We start from the raw sequence: 22,856 nt of genomic DNA, 5'->3' as shown, positions 1-22,856 counted from the left end.
ACACGGGAAGGGCCCGAAGGCTCATTTATTGAAAGGCACGGAGCTGGGAAGGAGAGGGGCTGGGGGGGGAGGCAGTGCCATGGGGAGGAGAAGCTGCCCCACAGCAGAAGCCTGAGCCCTGCCCCACGGCAGAGTGACCCTCTGGTCCCCCCCTGCCTTGGGGTGGGGGGCGGGAGCCTGAGGTGTGGAGACGAAGGCTGCCCCTTGGGGTGTGCATAGCTGGGGTAGGGGGTTGCCCCACTGAATGTGCATAGCGGGGGTTGGGGGGCTGCCCCACTGAGTGTGCATAGCTAGGCTTCGGGGTCTACCCCACAGAATGTGCATAGCTGGGGTTGGGGGGCTGCCCCACGGACTGTGCGTATCTAGGAATGGGGAGGCTGCCCCACAGAGTGTGTGCATCTGGGGTTGGGGGCTGCCCCATGGAGTGTGCATATCTAGGACCAGGGGGATGCTTCTCAGGATGTGCACATCTGAGGTTGGGGGGCTGCCCTATAGACTGTATCTAGGAATGGGGGGCTGCCCCACGGACTGTGTGTGTCTGGGGTTGGGGGGCTGCCCCACGGGGTGTGCGTACCTAGGCGGGGGAGGGGGCTGCCCCACGGGGTGTGCGTACCTAGGCGGGGGAGGGGGCTGCCCCACGGGGTGTGCGTAGCCGGGGCTGGGGCTGCCCCACAGCCGCAGCTCAGGGGGCAGGGACCCTCAGACAGCCTCCTGCGCCCGGCGGTACTCGAAGACGCTCCCACGCTCCGCAAAGCTCTGCGGCACCAGCGGCCGAGCCGTCTCCTCGGGTTCCCCCCCATCCCCAGGGGAGCCAAAGCCGCCCCCGCCGGGGGTCTGCAGGCGGAATACATCCTGCCGTGGGGAGAAGACGGGGCGTCGGGGGGTGCAGGGGTGCTGGGGGGGGTGTGTGTGGGGGTCCCACGTGACACTCACCCCTGGCTCCACCGGCACTGATGTCTTGGCGCCCAGGTTGATGGTTCGGCCGTCGCGGCGCAGCAGCAGGTTGAGCCCTGGGGCGCCGGGGCTGCCCCCTAAGCGGCAAAGTGTGGGTCAGGGGGCAATGAGGGGCCGCAGGGGGCCACGGCGGGGGGTCCCCGCTCACCTCGCAGGCCGTAGGGGCGGACGGCACGGCGCTCGCTCAGCACCGACAGCACCATGTCCTCACGGAAGAGCAGCTCCCGCACGACGCCGTCGCCACCGCGGCAGCGCCCTGAGCCCCCCGAGCCCCGCCGCAGCTCAAAGCGCTGCAGGACCACGGGGTACCTGGCAGGGGAGACACACACGGGGTGAGTCCTGGCAGGGCCCCGGCAGCCCCCCCGTGCTCCCCCCCAGGCTCCAGCACCCACCGCTGCTCCAGGATCTCGGGGTCAGTGATGCGGGTGTTGGTCATGTGCGTGTGGACCCCGCTGCGGCCGTGCCAGTGCGGGCCAGCCCCCGCGCCCCCTGCCACCGTCTCGTAGTAGCCCACCCGCTCGTTCCCGAAGGTGACGTTGTTCATGCAGCCCTGAGGATGGAGGGCAGGGGGCGGCGGGGGGCACACAGCCCCCACCAGGGATCCAACCCTGGGGACCCCCAGCACCCCAGACCCCTGGCGACCCCAGCACCCAGCAGCCTCAACTCCTGACCCCTGGGATCTCCAGCAACCCTGGCCCCCCGGGGCCCTTGACCCCCTGGGACACCCAACATCCCAGACTCCTGGGACCCCTGACTCCCAGGACCCCCAGCACCCCAGAGCTCTGGCATCCTGAGACCCCTGGCACCCCATACCCCTAGGATGTCTGACTCCTGGGATCCCCGACACCCAGCACCTAGGACTCCCAGGATGTCTGGCGCCCCAGGACCCCCAGCCTCCAGCACTTCCAACCTGTGGAACCCCTGACCCCCAGGATCCCCAACATTCCAGACCCCTCATAACCCTGACCCCCAGGACCCCAGACCCCTGGCATCCCAGGACTCCCAAGACTCCTCAGGACCCCAGACCCCTCAGGACCCCCAAGCCACAGGACCCCTGGCACCCTGACATGCCCAACTCCTCTGACCCCCATCACCCCAGACCCCTGGGACCCCCAACCCCCAGGAATCCCAGCATCCCAGAGCCTTGGCAACCTGGGAGCCGTGGGAACCAACACCCCTGGGACCCCCGACCCCCAGCACCTAGGATTCCCAGGACCTCTGGCACCCCAGGACCCCAAACCCAGGGACCTCTTACCTCCAGCACCCCCAACACCTGGGACCCCTGAACCCCAGGACCCCCAAAATCCCAGACCTCTCATAGCCCTGACTCCCAGGACCCTGACCCATGGCACCCCAGGAACCCCAAGGCTCCCAAGACCCCAGACCCCCCAGGACCCCCAAACCACAAGACTCCTGGGACCCCCAGCACCCCGCATCTCTGACTCCTGGGACCCCAGACCCCCTGGGACCCCCATTCCCCAGGAGACCTGACACCCTGGGACCCCAGACCCCTGGGATCACTTGCACACTGGACCCCTAGGACCCTCGGCACCTGGGACCCTCAGCACTCTGGGACCTGTCACCCTCGTCCCTACCTGTGAGGCAGCACAGACGCCGAAGGCTTTAAAGATGACATCCACCACGCGCTGGGAGGTGAGGACGTTGCCCCCCACCACGGCAGCCTCGGGCGAGGGGTCCAGGATGGAGCCCTTGGGGATGACCACTCGCACGGGGGCCAGGCAGCCCTTGGTGTGGGGACACACAGGTGGCCCATTGGTCCCAGCTGGCCCCTGCATGGGTCCTGCCACACATATGCAGCACCCCGAGCCCCCCACCTCCCTACCCCCGGGCTCAGGGGCCCAGACCCCATGCTAGGGGAGCAGGACCCCCCAGGAGAGCAGGATCCCCACATTCCTAGTGACCAGAGGCCCAGACCCTCCTGTACCAAGGGTCCCAGACTACCCTCCCAGGGGAACAAAGTCCTAGGACCCCCACTACACAAGGGGATTGGGGTCCCAGGACCCCCCCGTCTCAAGCCCTGAGCCCCCCATCAGGGGCTGGCAGCTTCCCCTGAGAGTGCCTGACTGGGGTACTGAAGGGTCCCACAGCCCCTGGGTGCTGCAACTGGGGATCCCACAGCTCGGGGGTCCCACAGTCCAGGGGTCCCACCACCAAGGGTCCTGCAGCCCAGGGGGCTTCTCACAGCCTCAGGGGTGCTGCAGGTGGGAGTCCCACAACGCTGGGTTGGACCCACAGCCTGGGGGTCCTGCAGCCTTGGGGGGTCCCACAGCCCAGGGCGTCCCACAGCCCGGGGGAGAGTTCCACAGCTTTGGGGGGGTCCCACAGTCTTGGGGGGAAATTCTACAGCTTTGGGGGGGTCCCACAGTCTCGGGGCGGGGTCCGCAGCCTCGGGGAGGGGGGGGGATTCCCGCAGCTGGGGGTCCTGCACCCACCTGGTTGAGGGGGATGTCCTGGCCCACCATGCAGCGCAGGCAGTAGATGAGGGCGGACAGGGTGATGGCGCGTGGCGCGTTGCAGTTACCGTACACCTCCGGCCCCGAGCCCGAGAAGTCAAAGACAGCACTACCCTGCAGGGACACCAGGGATGAGGGGTAACCCCATGTGTGTCCCCCACCCAGCTGAGGGGCTCCCCCAAACCCCACATCGGGGATGGGGGGGATCTCCGGCCTGCTCACCTCCTGGGGGTCCACCTGCACGCGCAGCCGGATGGGCGAGCCGTCGTCCATGCGGTCCTCAGCCTCCACCGCAGTGCCCCAGCGTGCGGCGAAACCCTTCAGCATCTCCCGCACGGCCACCTCGGCATTGGCCTGGGGACGGCGGGCGTCACGGTGGGGGCCGGGGGGGACCGGGGGGGCTGGGGGGGTGGCGGGTCCCACCTGGATGTGGGCCATGTATGCCTGGACGACCGGGAGGCCATAGAGGCGGATGAGCTCAGTGACCAGCTGGATGCCCTTCTGGTTGGCAGCCACCTGGGCCCGCAGGTCCGACAGGTTGTCCTGCAGGTTCCGGGTCCCGCTGCAGCCCGGGATGCGGCCCGGTGCCATCAGGGCCTCCGTCACCACTGTGGAGGACAAGTGAGTGGCAGTGGGGTGGAGGGCGCCTGTCCCCACCACGTCCCTGCCATTCCCATCACATCCTTGCCATTCCCACCACGTCCTTGCCATCCGCACCATGCCCCTGCCATCCCCCTGCATCCTCACTGTGTCCAAGCCACATCCACCACATCCCCACTGCATCCCTGGCATTGCCACCACACCCCAACTGTGTCCCTGCCATCCTCGCCCCACCCCCATCATCTCTGCCATTGCCACCACATCCCTGCCATTCCCACCGCATCCCCAGCATCCCCACCGTGTCCCTGCTATCATCACCACGTCCCCGCCACCCCCACCACATCCCTGCCATCCCCACCAAGTCCCCACTGTCCCCACCACATCCCTGACACCCCCACCACTTCCCCACCGTGTCCCTGCCATCCCCACCACGTCCCTGTCACCCCGGTGTAAACCCACCCTCCTCCTGGAAGATGCCATCTTTCACCAGCTTGAAGGAGACAAAGACAGCCCCCTCCTCCCGCAGCGCCTTGGAGTGGGGGGGCATGGAGCCGGGGGTGATGCCCCCTATGTCTGCATGGTGCCCGCGGCTGGCCACAAAGAAGACGGGCTTGGGGACACCTGGCCAGAAGACCTGAGGGGAGCCCAGCACTGAGCTGGTGGCCCAGTGGAGGGGGGATCCTGAACCCTGGGGGGGTCCCTGGCCACTGGCCGGCACTCACAGGGGTGATGACGGTGAGGTCGGGCAGGTGGCTGCCCCCGGCGCAGGGGTGGTTGCTGAGGATGACGTCCCCTTCCCGCAGGTCCTCACCGAGGTTGCGGATCTGTGGCAGCACCAGGAAGGGCTGAGCAGGTCCCCAGGGGGTGCCAGGGGGGTGCCAGGGGGATCCTGGGGACCCTCCTACCTGGAACTGGACGGTCTCCTGCATGGCACCCAGGTGGACGGGGATGTGGGGGGCGTTGGAGACCAGCCCCCCGTCTGGTCCGAAAAGCGCGCAAGAGAAGTCCAGGCGCTCCTTGATGTTGGTGGAGATGGCCGTCCGCTGCAGGATGCGGCCCATCTGCTCTGCGTGGGGGACATGGCGGAGCCTCAGGGGACGGCCCTTGCCCTACACCAGCCGCCGCTGTCCCACAGAGCCCCCCCCCCACCTCCTGGGGTGGTCCTGGGACCCCCCTGGCCCCACCAGCCATAATCCAGCCCCCACCATCGCCATGTCCCCCTGCCCCAGACAGGGCTGGGGGGCACCCCCCACCTGCGATGCTCATGAAGCGGTGGGAGAAGATGGACAGCTGGACAGCGTCAAGCTGGGGGCCGATGGGGCGCGGGCGCCCCGAGCCGATGGCGATGCAGACGTCACCGAAGCTGGTGAGGCTGGCAGTGCAGCCAGGTTCCACCACGATGGTGCTGGAGGAGGCAGGCGGTGGCACCAGGAGCTAAAGGGCATGGGGCTTCCCGGAGTCCCGCCAGCTCCCTGGGGTCCCCCCCCAACTTCCTGGGATCCTCCCCAGCTTCCTGGAGACCCCACCAGCTCCCTGGTTTCTTTACCAGCTCCTGCAGGTCCCACCAGCCTCCAGAGCTCCCTAACAGCTTCCTGGGGTCCCCCCCAACTTCCCACCAGCTGCTCAGGGACCCACCATCTCTGAGGGTCCCCCCCAGCTCCCTGGGGTTCCACCAGCTCCCCGGGGTCCCCCCAAGCTCCCTGGGTCCCACAGATCCCCAGGGACCCGCCAGCTCCCTGGGGTTTCACTAGCTCCCCAGGTTCCCACAAGATCCCTGGGGACCCCCCCAAGCTCCCTGGGTCCCCCCAGATGTCCACGGACCCCTCAGCTCCCTGGGGTCCCCCCAAAATCCCTGAGGGGCCCCCCCGCCCCCCAAGGTCTCCCCAGCTCTGTGGGCTCCCCCCAAGCTCCCTGGGCTCCCCACCAGCTGCTCAGGGTCTCACCACCCTCTCAAGGTCCCCTCCAGCTCCCCAGGGTCCCACCCCCCCCCCCAGAGGTCCCTACCTGTTCTTGTCAATGATGATGGCGGGGCCGGGGATGGTGTGGTCGCAGGCCAGCTCCTCCAGCAGAAACACCGGAGTCTCCAGGTAACCCTCCTCGAAGTAGCACCGCGTCACCTGTGGGACCCAGCCCGAGCCCCCAGCCCCATGCCAGGTCACCCCCTGCCCTGCCAGGCTCCCCCAGGCCCCCTGAGCCCCCCTGCCCTCACCGTCTCCACACGCGCTGGTTTCCCACTGGGGGCCAGGGGAGTCTCGCAGCTGATGCCGCTGCTGCCCGTGCCACGCACCCGCACGTCGTCCACCACCACTGGCCGGTCAGGGATGGTGAAGCCGAACTCCCTCAGGTACCTGCAAGAGGGGGGCGGGTGCCAGCTGCGACAAAGGGGTACCAGGAGACCCCCCGCCACCCCGAGCATGGTGTGGAGGTGCCAGGATGGGGATTGTGGTGCTGGGATGGGGACCACGGCACTGGGATGGGGACCACGGTACCGGGATGGGGATTGCAGTGCTGGGATGGGGACCATGGCACCATGATGGGAATTGTGGTGCTGGAACAGGGACCATGGCACCGTGATGGGGATCACAGCACCGGGATGGGGATTGTGGCACCAGGATGGTGATCACGGTGCTGGCACAGGGTATAGTGGTGCCTGCAAGGGGGATCATGGTGCTGGGATGGGGATCACAGTATGGGGATTGTGGTACCAGGAGAGGGGGATTGTGGTGCCTGGAAGGGGAATTGTGGTGCTGGGAGGGGGATCACGGTGCTGGGACTCACCGGCTGGTGAAGGCAGCCTGGAAGTCCCCGGCGTGGCAGGACCGCGGCGTGGGTGGGTGGCCCTTGGCGGAGCACATGAGGGCACAGTCGGTGCCCTCGTAGCGCAGGTGCAGGAAAGCCTCCGTGCGGATCTGCTCCCTGCGAGGCAGCCCTGTCAGCAGCAGCGACACCAGCATCCCCATCCCTCCCCGGGGACCCCCAGCCTCTCACCCGGCAAAGCCCTGCGCCCGCAGCGCGTCCCGGCACTCCCGCTCCAGTGCAGCGATGCGCTCATCCAGCCGAGGGAAGGCGGCCGGCTCGTAGCGGAGGGCGCAGGGGGTCTGCGCCTCGTGCACCACGTCCGCCAGCGCCAGCCCGAAGGCCGACAGGATCCCGCTGTACCTGCGCGATGCCCCCCCACACCGCTGCCCAGGGGCTGCAGCCCCCTGGCCCGCCAGCACCCCCTGACCCAGCCAAACCGCCTGGGGGAGCGGGGCACCCAAAAGCCAGAGCATCCTCCCAGGATGGGACCCCTGAACCCCACACCCAGGGGCATCCCCAAACCCAGAGCATCCCCCCGGGATGGGACCCCTGAACCCCACCCCCAAATCCAGAGCCCAGGGGCACTCCTAAACACATCTACCTGAGGACCAGGGCACCCCCAAACCCAAGCATCCTCCCAGGATGGAACCCCCAAACCCAGCCCACTCCCTGGGGACAGGAGCACCCCCAAATGCATTTACCTGATGAGCCAGGCACCCCCAATGCCAGAGCATCCTCCTGGGATGGGACCCCTGAATCCCACACCCAGGGGCACCCTGAAAGCCAGCCCATCCCCTGGGGACAGGGGCACTCCCAAACCGAAGCATCCTCCCAGGGTGAGACCCCCAAACCCATCCCATCCCCTGGGGACAGGGGCATCCCCAAATTCAGAGCCCAGGAGCACCCTCAAATGCATCTACCTGAGGAGCAGGGCACCCCAAAACCCAAGCATCCTCTCAGGATGGGACCCCTGGACCCCATGCCCATGGGCAACCCCAAACCCAAGGCATCCTCCCAAGGATGGGGCCCCCAAACACAGGAACACTCCCAAACCCCAACACATCCCTTGGTGAGAGGGGCACCCCAACTGAAGCCACCTGGGGACCGGGGCAAGCCCAAACCCAACACATCCTCCCGGAGACAGGGCCTCTGAAGCCCACAACCAGGGGCACCCCAAAGCCCAAAGCATCTGCCAGAGGACAAGGGCACCCCCAAACCCAGCACCCAGGGGCACCCCCAAACCCAATGCATCCCCCTAGGGACCGAGGCACCCCTAAATACAACACACCCATGTGCAGACCTTGGACACCCCCAAACCTCCTTCATCTAGCTGGGGACTGGGGCACCTCGAAACCCAACACCACTGCCTGGGGGCCAAGGCACCCCCAAACCTATCTGCCTGGGGGGGGCTGCGACACCCTTGAGCCCTGCGCCCTGGGGCACCCCCAAAGCCAATGCATTGTTTTGCGGATGTGACCCCCGAACCCTCCACCCAGCAGCACAGGGGCACTCAGCTTGGTGGGTGGCACAGAGCCCCCCCAACCCCACACCATCTACCCAGGGCTGGGGGCATCCTGACACCCCTTGGGTGCCCCCACCCCAGTGGGGTCAGCCCCCCCCCCCCCTCAATCCAGCAGCACTGGCAGAGGGGAGGTCCCCACGGAGCCCCCCCACCCTGCACCTACTTGTGGATGAAGACCCTGCTCATGCCCAGGGCGCGGGCGATGGCGCAGGCGTGCTGCCCCCCTGCACCCCCAAAACAGGCCAGCACGTGCTGGGCGGTGTCGTGGCCCCGGGCCTGGCGAGGGGACACACACATACAGCAGTGGTGATACCGACAGTGACACCGGGCACCCACAGCCCCCCTGCCACCGCCACCCCCCCCAGGGTCACCTTACCTGCGTCAGGGCGCGGATGGGCCGGCACATGGCTTCATTGGCCACCCGCACGAAGCCCATGGCCACCTCCTCCACCGAGAGGGGCTGGTGGGTGCCGGCGGTGGTGCTGGCCAGGAAGGCATCGATGCGGGCAGCCAACTCGCCGAACGCCACCGCCGCCGCCTCCCGGCACAGCGGCTGGTCCTCGCCCGGCCCGAAGATGCAGGGGAAGTACTCAGGGAGCAGGCGGCCCAGGCAGAGGTTGGCATCGGTGACGGTCAGCGGACCCCCTGCACCAGGACGGGGATGAGGACAGCGAGTGCGGCACGGTGGCGTGGCACCCGCCAGCACTATGGCCACTCACCTTTGCGATAGCAGGCTGGGCCGGGGTGGGCGCCTGCTGATTCAGGGCCAACCACAAAGAGCCCGGACCTGGAAGGGAGATGCTGATGGGAGCGGGAGGGTCCCAGCCGTGCCCGTGCTGCTGTGCTGCAGCCCAGCTGGACCACCATGCCCTACCCGGGGCCCCCATGGGTGCCCGGACCCCCACCCCCCACCCACCTGAAGAAGAGCCGGGAGCCACCGCCAGCCGCCACGGTGTTGATGTCGAGCTGTGGCGCCTGGATGCTGACGCCGGCGGTGCTGGCCTCAAAGACATGCTCGTACTCGCCAGCGTAGCGGCTGACATCCGTCGAGGTACCTGGGGAGGGTGGCTCAGCCCCAGCTGGACCCCCACCCCAGCGGGACCCCCACCCTGGCCCCGCTCACCTCCCATGTCAAAGCCGATGACGGGCTGCCCGTCCTCGCGACGGTAGGTGGTCATGGCGTAGCCCACCACGCCGCCAGCTGGGCCAGAGAGGATGGCACGGGCCCCACTGAAGTGCTCCATGGGGGTGAGCCCCCCGTCCGAGCGCATGAACAGCACCGGCACCTCCTGCAAGGGGAGCACGGGGGGGGCACTCATGGGGGGGTCCTGGTGTGATGGGTGCCCATGGTGGGGGATCCTGATGTGATGGGTGTCTGTGGGGGTCCTGGTTTCATGGCTGCCCTTGGGGGGGGGGGGGGGGGGTGTCCCAGCAGGATGGGCATCCATGGGGGTCCTGGTGTGATGGGTGCCCACGGGGTCCCAGCAGGATGAGTGCCTGTGGCAGGGGTCCTGGTGTGATGGGTGCCCATGAGGGGCTCCCAGTGGGAGAAGTGGCCATGGGGGGTCCCAGCAGGATGGGCACCTCTGAGGTGCCCCAGTAGGATTGACACTCGTGTGGGGGTCCCAGTGGGATGGGCACTTATGGCAGGTCCTGGCAGGATGGGCACTGTCAGCGGGTCCTGGTGCAATGGCTGCCCATGGTGGGGTCCTGGCAGCCCCACTCACCCGCAGCTGGTGGGCGAAGCCGGCGCGGAAGCTCTCCAGGTAGCGGTGGATGCAGGGGGTGAGGTAGGCGTCTGCGCAGGCTGTGTAGCCCCGCGGCACCGCCCGCACCATGGCCGCCACCGCAGAGGAGAGGGAGACGTGCTGGAACCCCAGCTCCCGTGCCAGCGCCCCGACCTGCTCCTCATGGCCGGGCCAGCTGCCGGGGAGAGCAGGGACAGTGTCGGCCGCAGGGGTCTGGCCGTGTCCCCCCATTCCCCCAGGGCCTCCCAGGACTCACGCGTAGGAGTGGAGCAGCAACACGGCCAGGCTGCGGATGCCACGGGCCAGCACACCTTCCAGCTCCTGCCGCAGCGCCGACAGCTCCAGCGGCCGCTGCACCAGCAGGGATGCCCCCGTGGAGCCTGGGGACAGCCGGGGTGGGGGGTGGGGTCACAGGGGGGATGCCACCCTGTTGACCTCCCCCACGGTGGTGGTCCTCACCTTCCAGCACTGGGAGGGTCTCCTTCCCTGGGAGGCGGCAGCCAGGCTGGTGTGGGATCAGCCGCTCGTCCACCTCGATCACCTCCTCGTACAGCACCTCCGGCACAGCCACCTCCTGGGGGGGGGGGGAGGACATTACCGGGGGACACCCCACCGCCATGAGGCAGCCCCTGCGCCGGCCTCACCGCACTGCTGGAGCCGTTGCTGGCCACCGGCCGGCCAGGGCGCTGGCGTGGGGCCGGGGCTGGCGCGGGGCCGTGGCGGGGGCCCAGCAGTGCTCACGGGATGCAGCACCCGGGATCCGGGGACTTCCCGATGTCGCCAAGGACGTCCGTGCTAGGCAGAGGACGCGCCGGGCCCCACCGAGCCAGGATGGCGTGGGTGGCACGGGGACACGTTGCCACAAGCCCGGCTGGTGTGGGTCACACGGGGACGTGCCAACCCAAGCACGGATGGTGTGGGTCATGTGGGGACATGCTGCCCTGAGCCCGAATGGTGCTGGTCACGAGGATGTGTCAGCCCGGTTCCAGGTGGTGTGGGTCACGGGGGTGGGCTGTCCCAAGCCTGGTGAGCGCAGGACATGGGGACGTGGCACAGTGAGCCTGGATGGTGTGGGTCAGGGGGACACACCACCCCAATCCCAGACACTATGGGTCACAGGGATGTGCCACCCTGAGCCCAGATGTTGTGGGACATGGGGATGTGTGACCACAATCCCAGATGATGTGGGTGACGTAAGGACGTACTGCCCCAACCCCGTACGCTGTGGGTCATGGGGACGTGCCACTCTGATCTCAGATGTGGCAGGTCACGTGCATGGGGCACCACAACTCCAGGGGATGTGGGTCACATGGGGATGTGCCACCACAATCCCAGACACTGTGGATCACACTGGGATGTGCCACTGCAATCCCAGACACTGTGGGCCACGGGGACGTGCCACCCCGAGCCCGTGCCGGCGCAGGTGCCGTGCCTCACCAGGTCGAAGATGCGGGGCCGGGCCTGGGTGCCGATGTGCAGAAGGTCACGGAAGCCGCGGGTGACCACCAGCGCCAGGCGCTCACCCCGGCGCTCCAGCAGCGCATTGGTGGCCACCGTGGTGCCCATGCGGATCCACTCGATGCCAGAGGCGTCCAGGGGCTGATCCCGTGGCACCGGCACACCGCTCTCCTGCCCACACCCCGGGTGTCAGCCTGCCACCCCACCGCCGACCCCCAGCCCCACCGCAGACCCTCAGCACCACCATGGACCCCCAGCCCCACCGCAGACCCTCAGCACCACCACGGACCCACCATGGATGCCCAGCCCACTGCGGACCCTCAGCACCACTGTGGACCCATCATGGACCCCCAGCCCCATCATGGACCCCCAGCCCCACCGTGGACCCCCAGCCCCACTGCAGACCCCCAACCCCAGGGCTGCACCGTGCCCCCCCCCCCGGCCCCCCCGGGCAGGGGGTCTGGACAGGACGGGCCCCGAGAGGGGGCATGGGGGGGGTCTGGGGGGGCTCGGGCCCGGGGGTCCTGCGGGGAGCCCAGTGGGGGTCCTGGGAGGGTAGCTGTGGGGGCAAGTCCTGGGAGAAGATCCCCGGGGGCTGCAATTTCGCAGGGGGGGTGTCCCAGGGGGGTCGTGGTGTGTGTGTGTGAGGTGACCCCGGGGGGATATCGGGAGGAGGGTCCCGGGGTGATCCCGGGGGGGGTCCCGGGCGTGTCCCGGGGGGGGTCCCAGCGGCCGCACCTCCTGCAGGACACGGCGGATGCCCTCGGTGGGGGCATCCCCGTACGCCGGGTCCTCGGAGAGCAGCTTGAGGACGCGGACGCGGCCGCCGGGGCAGCGGGCGAAGACGTCGGTGAAGGTGCCGCCGCGATCGATGGCGAACTGGAACCCGGCGGGCCCCGCCGCCGCCGCCGCCATGGCGGGACCGGCCCGTTCGGTCGGGCTCAGTCCGGTCCGGCTCGGTTCAGTCGGGCTCGGGACGGTTCAGTCCCCGCCGCTCCCGCCCGGGCAGCGCCGAGCACCGGCCCCGCGGGCGAGGGGGGGGCGGAGCCTCAGGGGGGCGGTGCCCCGGGGGGCGCGGGACACGCCGGGAGCTGTAGTCGTCGCGCGGGGTGCGTCGGGAGCTGCAGTGCATGCCGGGCAAGATGGCGGCGCCCGAGCTGCTGTCGGACGAGGGGTACCGGGCGGACGGGCGCCGTCCCGCCGAACTCCGCAAGGTCCGCGCCCGTATGGGCGTCTTCGCGCAGGCCGACGGCTCGGCCTACATCGAGCAGGGCAACACCAAGGCGCTGGCCGTCGTCTACGGCCCGCACGAGGTGAGCGGGCACCGGGCCCCAAGGCTCCCCCCGGGTCCTCCCAGCTGCTCCCCAGTTCCCCTCGGCTCCCCCTGAGTTCTCCAGCACTGGACGCCGGTTCCCCCCCCCCCCCCCCGCTTCCCCTTGGCTCCTCCCGTTGCCTCCAGCACCGGACACCGGGCCTTCTGCTCCCCCCGTGCCCCCTCGCGGCTCGAGGCCCTCTGCTCCCTGTTTCCCCCGGTTCCCCTGCAGTGACAACCACCCAGTGCCCCCGCCCCATCCCCCGGGGCCAGGGGGGTCGGTGCCCTCTCACCAGGGTCCCGGCCCTCCGCAGATGCGCGGCTCCCGCAGCAAGGCTCTGCCCGACCGGGCGGTGGTGAACTGCCAGTACAGCATGGCCACCTTCAGCACCGGCGAGCGGCGGCGGCGGCCCCACGGTGACCGGCAGGCAGGCGAGCTGGCCCTCCACCTCAAGCAGACCTTCGAGGCCGCCATCCTCACCAGCCTCTTCCCCCGCTCCCAAATTGATATCTATGTCCAGGTGATGCCCGGAGGGACACACAGGCGTGTGGTGTGTGGCGGGGGTCCTGGCATGGCCCCTGGCTCACCGTGCCCGCTGTTCCCCCAGGTCCTGCAGGCTGATGGTGGAAACTACTGTGCCTGTGTGAATGCGGCCACGCTGGCAGTGATGGACGCCGGCATCCCCATGCGGGACTATGTCTGTGCCAGCACGGCCGGCCTGGCCGAGGACACCCCCCTGGCCGACCTCAGCTCCCCCGAGGAGGCAGCGGGGGGGCCGCAGCTGGTGCTGGCGCTGCTACCGGCCTCGGGGAAGATCGCCCTGCTGCAGCTCAGTGCCCGCCTGCACCAGGAGCGGCTGGAGGCAGCCCTGGAGGCAGCCGAGGAGGCCTGTCGCGCTCTGCACACCGTCATGGACCAGGTGGTGCGGGAGCGGCTGCGGGAGGTCACCGCACTGATGGGGGACTGAGCAGCACCGGCTGCTGCGGTGCCGCCAGGGTTGGGGGTGGCACCAGCCAGAGCCTCTTGTCAATAAAGGTCTGGCACCATGTGCCACATTGTACGTGTACTGCAATGTCTCTGTGCCCTGTGCCGCACTGTCAGTGTGCCCCACCGTCTGTGTGCTGTGCTGTGTGCCCCACCGTCTGTGTGCCACGCCGTATGACACACTGTCTATGTGTGCCGTGCTGTCCACGTGCCACGCTGTGCCACTTCACTCAGGTAAGCCATGGTGTGTTGCAGCACAGGGGTGTTGGGGGGCCCTGGCACACCTGCCCGGACCCTTTGCACACCCACTGCCCTCACACAGCCCTTTGCACACCCACCCGGCCCCTTTGCACACCTGCTGCCCCTGCACGGCCCTTTGCACACCCGCTGCCCTTGCACAGTCCTTTGCACACCTGTCCAGCCTATTTGCACACCCCGCTGCCCTCACAGAGCCCTTTGCACACCTGCCCGGCCCTTTGCACACCCGCTGCCCTCACAGAGCCCTTTGCACACCTGCCCGGCCTATTTGCACACCTGCTGCCCTCACAGAGCCCTTTGCACACCTGCCCAGCCTATTTGCACACCTGCTGCCCTCACAGAGCCCTTTGCACACCTGCCCGGCCTATTTGCACACCTGCTGCCCTCACAGAGCCCTTTGCACACCTGCCCGGCCTATTTGCACACCCGATGCCCTCGCACAGCCCTTTGCACACCTGCCCGGCCTATTTGCACACCTGCTGCCCCTGCACAGCCCTTTGCACACCCGCTGCCCTCACACAGCCCTTTGCACGCCCACCAGCCCCTTTGCACACCCACTGCCCTCGCACAGCCCTTTGCACACCTGTCCAGCCTATTTGCACACCCCGCTGCCCTCACAGAGCCCTTTGCACACCTGCCCAGCCTATTTGCACACCCGCTGCCCTCACAGAGCCCTTTGCACACCCACCCGGCCTATTTGCACACCTGCTGCCCCTGCACAGCCCTTTGCACACCCGCCCGGCCCATTTGCACACCCGCTGCCCTCACACAGCCCTTTGCACACCCACCCGGCCCCTTTGCACACCCGCTGCCCCTGCACAGCCCTTTGCACACCTGCCCGGCCTATTTGCACACCCGCTGCCCTCACAGAGCCCTTTGCACACCCGCCTGGCCTATTTGCACACCCGCTGCCCTCACAGAGCCCTTTGCACACCCACCCGGCCTATTTGCACACCCGCTGCCCTCACACAGCCCTTTGCACACCTGCCCGGCCTATTTGCACACCTGCTGCCCCTGCACAGCCCTTTGCACACCCGCCCGGCCTATTTGCACACCTGCTGCCCTCACAGAGCCCTTTGCACACCCGCCCGGCCTATTTGCACACCTGCTGCCCTCACACAGCCCTTTGCACACCCGCCCGGCCTATTTGCACACCTGCTGCCCTCACACAGCCCTTCGCACACCCACACGGCCCGGCCGGCGCATGCGCAGCGCGGGGCGGGCGGTGCCCATCGATGTCTCTGGGCTCCGCCCGTCGGCCTGGCCCGTGCAGCCGCGATTGAGCGGCCTGGCCGGGCGGTGGGACCGAGAGGTGGGGGGGCCGCGGGCTGGCGGGCAGCGCGGGGGGTGCGTGTGGGGCACGGACGGGGCTGTGGGGTACGTGTGGGGCAGGTAAGGGGCTGTGTGGGGTGTCGGGTGAGTGGTGTGGGGCAGGGGTGGGGCCCGTGGGGTGTGTGGGGGGCAGAGACAGAGCCATGGGGGGCATGTGGGGCTGTGGGTGCCTGAGGAGGGGGCCCAGGTTGATCCATGGGCACCCTCAGTGCTGGTGGGCACCCCACCTTTCCCCCCGCCCCCTCCCCCCAGCAGCCGGAGCTCAGCACCCCCCTGCCATGGGGCTGCTGTCGGACCCCCACTGCCGGCGGGCGCTCTCCCGCCTCATCCTGCGCCTCAACACCCCGCTCTGGTGAGTGCTGGGGGGCTCGGGGGGGCTGCCAGGCGGTGACCTCCCACCCCTGAGGCCCCGTCTCTCCTCCTGCAGCACCCTGAGCTACGTGGCTGGGCTGGGCTGGTTCCTGGCCTTGGCCTTCCAGCCTCTCGCCCCCCGCACCTACATGTCGGAGAACGCCATGGGCTCCACCATGGTGGAGGAGCAGTTTGTTTTCGGTGAGCGGGCCCTCTCCTATGGCCGGGAGTTTGCCGGGCACAAGAAGAAAGCGGGGTGAGAGCAGGGTGCAGCTCATTTTGGGGGGGTGCCGTGGGCAGAGGTAGGGTTGGAGGGGCTCCATCCCACCTCTCCTGCTTCCCAGGGGGATGCCGGTGGCCTGGCTGGAGAAAACCATGTGGAACCTGGGGCTGGAGGTGCATCGGCAACCCTTCTCCCGCACGCTGCCTTTCCCCGATGAGACCCGTGAGCGATACGTACGTACCCGGTGCCCCTCCATCCCAAAACTACCGCCCCCCCATCCCGGGGCACACCCCCAGCCCTCCCATTCCTTCGGCAGATGGTGAAGGGCACTAACGTGTACGGCATCCTGCGGGCGCCGCGTGCCGCCAGCACCGAGTCGCTGGTGCTGAGCGTGCCCTGCAGTGAGGGGCCCCACAACAACCAGGCCGTGGGGCTGATGCTGGCCCTCGCCTCCTACTTCCGAGGTCAGTCCCAGTGTTGGCAGGGGGTCTGGGAGCCGGGGGGGGTGTCCCCTGGGATGCTGAGTGTCCCAATCCCTGCTCCCTGGCAGATCCTTCCCTGGTGGGGATGTGAGGGATGGGAGCACCAGGTACCCACCTGCCCACTGCCCCGGGGCACCCTGGCTTTTCTGGGGGGCAGCAAGGGGAGTGGGTCCTACTGGGGCTGTGCCAGGCTTTGCCGGGGCAGGGACCGAGCTCCGCTGGGGCTATGCCGGGGCAGGGACCGTGGTGCCGCAGCCACCCCTTCCCTTCAGGCCAGATCTACTGGGCGAAGGACATCATCTTCCTCGTGAACGAGCATGACCTGCTGGGCATGGAGGCCTGGCTGGAGGCCTACCATGATGTCAACGTCACTGGTGAGACGGGTGCTTGGGGGTGCCACGGCCATTCCCTGGCCATGCCAAGGGGCTGGCAGTGGCACTGACGCGGTGCGGTGCTTGCAGAGATGCGGTCCTCGGGGACGCTGGGCCGGGCCGGGGCCATCCAGGCGGCCATTTCACTGGAGCTGAGCAGCGACGTGGTGACCAGTTTTGACGTGGCAGTGGAGGGGCTGAACGGGCAGCTGCCCAACCTGGATCTGCTCAATCTCTTCCATGCCTTCTGCCAGAAGAATGGGCTGCTCTGCACCATCCAGGGCAAGGTGAGCCCAGCTGGGGCCAACCCCTGTCCATGGCCACCTGCTGGGACACACGGCCCCCAGCCTGCCCTTGGCAGGGGCTTTTCTCCTGCGGGAGCAGTTTGCCCAGGTGGCCAGCGGCATCCTGGCTTCTGTCAGCAACAGCACGGTCAGCAGGACCAGGGCAGCAGTTGTCCCCCTGTACTCAGTGCTGGTGAGGCCACAGCTCAAATCCTGGGTTCATTCTTGGGCCACTCACCCCAGGGGGGATGTAGAGGGGCTGGAGCGTGTCCAGAGACAGGCAACAGGGCTGGGGAAGGGGCTGAGGCACAAGGCTGGTGAGGGGGAGCTGGGGGTGCTCAGCCTGGAGAGGTGGGGGCTCAGGGGGGACCTGATCGCTCCCTACAGCCTGCAGGGGGGCTGTAGCGAGGTGGGGTCGGTCTCTTCACCCAGATAACGAGCAACAGGACAGGAGGGAACGGCCTCAGGCTGCGCCAGGGGAGGTTTAGATTGGGTACTGGGAAAAGTTCCTTCACCGAAAGGGTCGTCCAGCACTGGAACAGGCTGCCCAGGGAGGTGGTGGAGCCACCATCCCTGGAGGTGTTTAAAAAGACACATAGATGTGGTGCTTAGGGACGTGGTTTAGTGGTTGGGCTTGGCAGTGCTGGGTGAACGGTTGGATGTAATGATCTGAACGGTCATTTCTCACCTAAACAATTCCATGGTTCTGTGACCCTCGCAGCTGCCACGCTCAGACTGGGACTCGCTGCCTGCTTATGCCCACAGCCTGCAGACGCTGCTGCTGATGGTGCTAGCCCAGGCGTCGGGGTGGCCCCGTGGTGACCACGGCCTCTTCCTCCGCTACCGCATCGAAGCCATCACCCTCCGTGGCATCAATAGCTTCCGACAGTACAAGTACGACATGACCACCGTGGGCAAGTGAGTGCGGGGCTGTGGGGAGGGCTCTGGGGGGCAGTTTTGCCCCCGGCTCACCATGCCCGGTGCCTGCAGGACACTGGAGGGGATGTTTCGGAAGCTCAACAATCTGCTGGAGCGGCTGCACCAGTCCTACTTCTTCTACCTCCTGCCCTCCCTGTCCCGCTTCGTCTCCATTGGTGTCTACATGCCAGCCTTCGGCTTCCTCATCCTTGTCCTCGTCCTCAAGATATCCTTTTGGGCAAAGCAGGGGGGACTCAGGGGTCCAGGAGGTGGGCAAGGGGTGGCCAAACCCGCTCCGCTCCTTTCCCTGACCACTCCCACGCCCTGGACCTCTGGATGAAGCTGAGCAAGTGTGAGACGGGCAGCGCTGAGCGCCTCTGGGACGGCGACCACGCGGCTGGGGAGGTCAGGACCCTTCCCCTCCCCGCAGACCCCTCCCCAGTCCCACCATCCTCATCACCACCGGCTTTCCGCAGGAGGCCCGGCCCGGCCTTCTGGCGCTGGTGCCACCGGTGCTCATCTGCCATGCCGCCGGCCTCGCTCTCTACTTCTTGCCGGTGCTGGGGCAGCGTGTGGCCACCCAGCACTTCCCCGTCTCTGAGTCGGAGGCCGTGGTGCTCACTGTCATCGCCATCTACGTGGCTGGCATGGCCCTGCCCCACAACACCCACAGGTGCTGGGGCTGGGGGGCTCTCTGGGGTGTCTGTGGGGTGCTGTCCTCCATGGCCATGGGGCTGAGCATCCCCCTTGGTCTCCGCAGGGTGCTGGCAGGTGGTGGCAGTGACCGGGGCTGGATGACGCTGAAGCTGCTGGCACTGCTGTACCTGGCCGTGCAGCTGGGCTGCCTCGCCCTTCTCAACTTCTCCCTCGGCTTCCTCCTGGCCGCCACCATGGTGCCCGCCGCTGCCGCCGTCCAGCCCACTGGCCCCAAGTGAGGGGGGGCATGGGGCCGGGACCCCCTCTCCAGTGGGGGGGATGCTGGGGGGGCTCTCCCTGGGATGGGGCAATGCTAGGGGTCACCAGGGGCTCTCCCCAGGGTCGGGGGGACTCCAGGGGCTCTCCCTGGGGTGGATGAGGATGCTGGGGGGGGGGCTGTCCCTGAGGTGTGAGGGTGCTGGGGGGGATCTCCCTGAAATGTGAGGTGGATGCTGGGGGGTCTCCCCACAGTGGGGATGTTGGGGGGTCACTGGGGGCTCTCTCCCTGGGGTGAGCATGCTGGGGGTTCCCCCTGCGTTATGAGGGGGTGCTGGGGGGCTCTCTCCCTGGGGTGCAGGGATGCCAGGGGTCACCAGGGGCTCTTCCCAGGGTGGGGGACACTGGGGGTTCTCCCTGGGATATGGGGGGATACCAGGGGTGTCTCCCCATGGTGTGGGGATGCGCTGGGGGTCTCTCCCGGTGGTGTGGGGTTGCGGGGGGTCACCGGGGGTCTCTCTCCGGGCCCTGCAGCGGCTGACTGTGCTTCTCGCCTGCAGGGTGCTGCTGGCAGCGCTGCTGGTGCTGGCCACGCCGGCCGTGACGCTGCTGCTGGGCATCTTCCTGCAGCGGGAGCTGGTGGAGGCGCCGGCGGCGGTGGCAGAGGGCTGGCAGCTCTTCCTGGCGGCCGTGGCCGAGGGGCTGCTCCAGCACCACCTCTACGGCTCCCTGCTCTTCCCCTTCCTCGCCCTCTGCGCCTACCCCTGCTGGCTGCTCTTCTGGAACGTTCTCTTCTGGAAGTGACAGGCCCCTGCGCATGGATGGGCCGGGAGGGATGTCCCCATCCCCATGGGACAGGGACACCAGCCCCAGCCAAGTCCCCCCACGGGGCGGCAGCGGGTCCTGCCCCAGGGGGGACCCCCCCCCTCGAGTCTGCGGCCCCCCCCCGTGTGAATGGGGGGGTAGGGGTGCCTGGTCTGTAGTGGGGGGGTTAGGGGCTCCCTGGTCTGTACCGGGGGGTCCTGGCCTGGCCCATATGGGGGGGTCTGTGCCTGGGGGGGCCTGGCACGGGGTGCACAGTGGGGGGGTCTTTCCCCTGTCCGTACAGGGGGGTCACGCGGGGCTGTACGGGGGGGCTGTGCCGGGGGGTTGTCTGTGCCCGCCCCGTACGGGGGGTCCCGCCGCGCGGTGCTGCTCAATAAAGGCGGATCAAAGATCCAACCGGAGCCGATCTGGTGGACACCGGGGGGGGGGGGGGCGGGGAGGGAGGGGGGACCCTGACGTCGGTTCCGCTGGCGTGTGACGTCAGGGCGGGGACGTCACGTCCGGGACGGGGCCTCCGCGTCCCCTCGACCTCGGCGCGGCGGCCGCCGGGAGGAGCGGAGCGATGGCGGCGGTGGCGGTGCGGAGCCTCCCGCTGCGGCCCTACGGGCGCCTCCTGCTGCCGCGGGCCCGGACTGCGCCCGCCCCGGTGAGCCCCGGCCCCGCGCCGCACTGAAGGTCACCGGGGGCGGCACCGGCGGGGGCGGAGGCTGCCGCCACCGGGGCCCCGGTTCCCCTCCCCCCGCCCCCTGTGTCCCGGCCGTGCCGGTGCCCCCGGTTCCCCCCCCCCCCCCCCCCCGGCCCGGCCCCGTGTGTCCCGGCCGTGCCCGGTGCCGCTGGTTTCTCCCTCCTGCCCTGCTCGGTTCCCTGCCCGGCGCGGCCCGGTGTGGCTGCTTGCCCGCTCTGGTCCTGCCCGGTGCCCGCGGCTCCCTCCACCCAAAACCCCCGTCTCTGGCCGGTGGACCCTGTCGTCACCCCCTCATTCCTGCCCAGCTCCCCCCCCATCCCTGCCCGGTGTCCCCAGTTCCGCCCATCCCTGCCCAGCTCCACCCCTGCCCAATCCCTGCCCAGTGCCCCGGGTGTGCCTCACATCCCTGCCCAGTTCTCCCCCATCCCAGCCCAGTGCCCCCAGTTCCCCCACACCCCTGCCCAGTTCTCCCCCACCCCTGCCCAGTGCCCCGGGTGTGCCCCCCCATCCCTGCCCAGTGCCCCCAGTTCCCCCACACCCCTGCCCAGTGCCCCGGGTGTGCCTCACATCCCTGCCCAGTTCTCCCCCACCCCTGCCCAGTGCCCCCAGTTCCCCCACACCCCTGCCCAGTGCCCTGGGTGTGCCCCCCATCCCTGCCCAGCTCCCCCCCATCCCCACCCAGTGCCATTGCACCCAGCTTCCCAGTGCTACCCAGTCCCTCCTGCCCCACTGATGGCTGTGCCCCCCCACCAGGCCACCATGTCCTCCTTCGCTGGGCTGTCCCGCGGGGGCAAGGTGGCCCTGTCGGCGCTGGGGCTGCTGGCGGCGGGCGGAGGGGGCCTGGCCCTGGCCCTGCGCTCGGCCGTGGACGCCGGCGAGCTGGAGATGCACCCGCCCAGCTTCCCCTGGAGCCACAGCAGCCCGTTGGCTGCCCTTGACCACGGCAGGTACCAGCGGGGGCTGGTGGGACATGGGGGGGGGGGGGTCATGGGGAGCCTCAGTGGGGATCGGGGACCATCACCTCCTCTTCTTCGTCCAGCGTGCGCCGCGGGTTCCAGGTGTACAAGCAGGTGTGCTCCGCTTGTCACAGCTTGGAGTACGTGGCCTTCCGCAACCTCATCGGCGTCACACACACCGAGGCGGAGGCCAAGGCGCTGGCCGAGGAGGTGGGTGCCCCACCGGGATGGGACAGGACAGCCCCACTGTGCCTGGTACCCCCCTGGCTCAGGGCTCTTCTCCCTCCGTTGCCATGCAGGTGGAGGTGATGGACGGCCCGGATGAGAACGGGGAGATGTTTATGCGTCCCGGCAAAATCTCCGACTATTTTCCCAAACCTTATCCCAACCCCGAGGCGGCACGAGCTGCCAACAATGGGGCGCTGCCCCCTGACCTCAGCTACATCGTCAACGCCCGGTAAGGGGCCAGGGAGGTGGTTTGGTGGGTCCTGGACCCACACAGAGCTTGGGGACCCCGGCCTTGCTGCCCTGGGGTTCTCTGCAGTCTGGGGCTGACCCCCGCCTCTCCCCACCGCAGGCACGGGGGCGAGGACTACGTGTTCTCTCTCCTCACCGGCTATTGCGACCCCCCAGCCGGCGTGACAGTGCGGGAGGGGCTGCACTACAACCCATACTTCCCGGGCCAGGCCATCGGCATGGCCCCCCCAATCTACAATGAAATTTTGGAATATGATGATGGTAAGAGGGGTTGGGGGCCGGCGCAGTGCTGTCCCGTGGGGGTGCTGGTTCCCGGGGTGCTCAGCCCCCGCCCTGGCACTGCCCGCAGGCACGCCGGCCACCATGTCACAGATCGCCAAGGACGTCTGCACGTTCCTGCGGTGGGCAGCAGAGCCAGAGCACGACCACCGCAAACGGATGGGTTTGAAGGTGGGTGTCTGCCCTGGGGGCTGCGTGGGGGTGGCGGGAGCACCTGGGGGGAGGGCAGCAGTGCCCCCCTCCGCGGTGCCCAAAGGCCTCCTCCAGGGGTGGTGGCTCCATGGGGCACAGCGTGACTCCTTCCCTCCCCCAGATGCTGATGATCTCGGGGCTCCTCAGCTGCCTCCTCTACTACATGAAACGCCACAAATGGTCTGTGCTGAAGAGCAGGAAAATGGTCTACCGGCCCCCCAAGTAGGGGGCAAAGCGGGGTGCCCCCCACCCCAGCTGCACCACCTGGGCCACGCACAACCCCTGGGCTGCGGTGGGGCACAGCTGGCAGCGCGTGCCCCCACTGTGGCTCCTTATTTAACACGGCCCTCGGCCCCAGCCAGGCACCGCTGCTCGCCCACCGCGGCGCGGGCAGCACCTGCACTCGGAGGGGCTGGGGACACAGAAATAAAATCTCATTCAAGGGGAGAGCATGGCGTG

General features: G+C 68.6%; 4 protein-coding genes across 8 annotated transcripts; 3 read left to right on the top strand and 1 right to left on the bottom strand.

Annotated features, from left to right (window-relative positions):
* Window position 1: 1 nt before the first annotated feature.
* OPLAH (5-oxoprolinase, ATP-hydrolysing) lies at window positions 2-12,601 on the bottom strand. Of its 5 annotated transcripts, none has more exons than XR_008731223.1 (26): window positions 12,294-12,601; window positions 11,535-11,726; window positions 10,557-10,671; window positions 10,354-10,477; window positions 10,077-10,272; window positions 9,473-9,638; window positions 9,266-9,404; window positions 9,069-9,136; window positions 8,726-8,994; window positions 8,513-8,625; window positions 7,017-7,187; window positions 6,807-6,944; window positions 6,238-6,376; window positions 6,033-6,145; window positions 5,282-5,433; window positions 4,751-5,094; window positions 4,488-4,662; window positions 3,852-4,036; window positions 3,651-3,782; window positions 3,408-3,542; window positions 2,550-2,699; window positions 1,347-1,504; window positions 1,103-1,263; window positions 934-1,031; window positions 614-852; window positions 2-574 (listed from the first exon to the last, which is right to left on the bottom strand). XR_008731223.1 is itself a non-coding variant. In XM_055703903.1 (26 exons), the coding sequence occupies exons 1-26, from the start codon at window positions 12,468-12,470 to the stop codon at window positions 700-702; spliced, it is 3,882 nt and encodes a 1,293-aa protein (XP_055559878.1). In that variant the 5' UTR covers window positions 12,471-12,601; the 3' UTR covers window positions 2-699. The 5 variants fall into 5 exon arrangements, 4 of the variants coding, with proteins under 4 accessions (XP_055559878.1, XP_055559877.1, XP_055559879.1 ...); XM_055703903.1 differs by having other exon boundaries at window positions 2-852; window positions 4,751-4,852; window positions 4,934-5,094; XM_055703902.1 differs by having other exon boundaries at window positions 2-852.
* Window positions 12,602-12,659: 58 nt separating this feature from the next.
* On the top strand, window positions 12,660-13,934 carry EXOSC4 (exosome component 4). Its single transcript, XM_055703920.1, has 3 exons — window positions 12,660-12,868; window positions 13,182-13,388; window positions 13,476-13,934. The coding sequence occupies exons 1-3, from the start codon at window positions 12,686-12,688 to the stop codon at window positions 13,833-13,835; spliced, it is 750 nt and encodes a 249-aa protein (XP_055559895.1). The 5' UTR covers window positions 12,660-12,685; the 3' UTR covers window positions 13,836-13,934.
* Window positions 13,935-15,330: 1,396 nt separating this feature from the next.
* Window positions 15,331-20,030, top strand: GPAA1 (glycosylphosphatidylinositol anchor attachment 1). The gene is made up of 13 exons (XM_055703921.1): window positions 15,331-15,422; window positions 15,695-15,794; window positions 15,870-16,049; window positions 16,138-16,249; window positions 16,333-16,480; window positions 16,771-16,872; window positions 16,960-17,156; window positions 17,875-18,071; window positions 18,144-18,297; window positions 18,393-18,476; window positions 18,548-18,744; window positions 18,832-19,002; window positions 19,544-20,030. Exons 2-13 carry the CDS (start codon window positions 15,721-15,723, stop codon window positions 19,785-19,787), a joined length of 1,860 nt encoding a protein of 619 aa, XP_055559896.1. The 5' UTR covers window positions 15,331-15,422; window positions 15,695-15,720; the 3' UTR covers window positions 19,788-20,030.
* Window positions 20,031-20,297: 267 nt separating this feature from the next.
* On the top strand, window positions 20,298-22,844 carry LOC106631436 (cytochrome c1, heme protein, mitochondrial). Its single transcript, XM_055703918.1, has 7 exons — window positions 20,298-20,454; window positions 21,247-21,440; window positions 21,533-21,659; window positions 21,749-21,906; window positions 22,027-22,187; window positions 22,276-22,376; window positions 22,519-22,844. Exons 1-7 carry the CDS (start codon window positions 20,371-20,373, stop codon window positions 22,621-22,623), a joined length of 930 nt encoding a protein of 309 aa, XP_055559893.1. The 5' UTR covers window positions 20,298-20,370; the 3' UTR covers window positions 22,624-22,844.
* The last annotated feature ends 12 nt before the right edge of the window (window positions 22,845-22,856 follow it).

This window comes from Falco cherrug, chromosome 3, assembly GCF_023634085.1.
Source record: "Falco cherrug isolate bFalChe1 chromosome 3, bFalChe1.pri, whole genome shotgun sequence".
In the NCBI taxonomy this organism is placed as follows: domain Eukaryota; kingdom Metazoa; phylum Chordata; class Aves; order Falconiformes; family Falconidae; genus Falco; species Falco cherrug.
The sequence above is the reverse complement of the archived record's forward strand: the minus strand, read 5'-3'. Positions and strand labels throughout refer to the sequence as shown.

What these genes read in the sequence shown, in the direction of transcription:
- EXOSC4 (XM_055703920.1), top strand. Translation starts at nt 12,686, where the DNA reads ATGCCGGGCAAGATGGCGGCGCCCGAGCTGCTGTCGGACGAGGGGTAC. An exon ending in TCGTCTACGGCCCGCACGAG is followed by an intron (nt 12,869 to 13,181) that starts GTGAGCGGGCAC and finishes GGCCCTCCGCAG; the next exon opens with ATGCGCGGCTCCCGCAGCAA. An exon ending in AAATTGATATCTATGTCCAG is followed by an intron (nt 13,389 to 13,475) that starts GTGATGCCCGGA and finishes CTGTTCCCCCAG; the next exon opens with GTCCTGCAGGCTGATGGTGG.
- GPAA1 (XM_055703921.1), top strand. Translation starts at nt 15,721, where the DNA reads ATGGGGCTGCTGTCGGACCCCCACTGCCGGCGGGCGCTCTCCCGCCTC. An exon ending in ATGAGACCCGTGAGCGATAC is followed by an intron (nt 16,250 to 16,332) that starts GTACGTACCCGG and finishes TTCCTTCGGCAG; the next exon opens with ATGGTGAAGGGCACTAACGT. An exon ending in TCTGCACCATCCAGGGCAAG is followed by an intron (nt 17,157 to 17,874) that starts GTGAGCCCAGCT and finishes TGACCCTCGCAG; the next exon opens with CTGCCACGCTCAGACTGGGA.
- LOC106631436 (XM_055703918.1), top strand. Translation starts at nt 20,371, where the DNA reads ATGGCGGCGGTGGCGGTGCGGAGCCTCCCGCTGCGGCCCTACGGGCGC. An exon ending in CCAAGGCGCTGGCCGAGGAG is followed by an intron (nt 21,660 to 21,748) that starts GTGGGTGCCCCA and finishes GTTGCCATGCAG; the next exon opens with GTGGAGGTGATGGACGGCCC. An exon ending in AATTTTGGAATATGATGATG is followed by an intron (nt 22,188 to 22,275) that starts GTAAGAGGGGTT and finishes CACTGCCCGCAG; the next exon opens with GCACGCCGGCCACCATGTCA.
- OPLAH (XM_055703902.1), bottom strand. Translation starts at nt 12,470, where the DNA reads ATGGCGGCGGCGGCGGCGGGGCCCGCCGGGTTCCAGTTCGCCATCGAT. An exon ending in GGCCCCGCATCTTCGACCTG is followed by an intron (nt 10,672 to 11,534) that starts GTGAGGCACGGC and finishes CCCCCCCCCCAG; the next exon opens with GAGGTGGCTGTGCCGGAGGT. An exon ending in CAGTGCCGGTGGAGCCAGGG is followed by an intron (nt 853 to 933) that starts GTGAGTGTCACG and finishes TCCCCACGGCAG; the next exon opens with GATGTATTCCGCCTGCAGAC.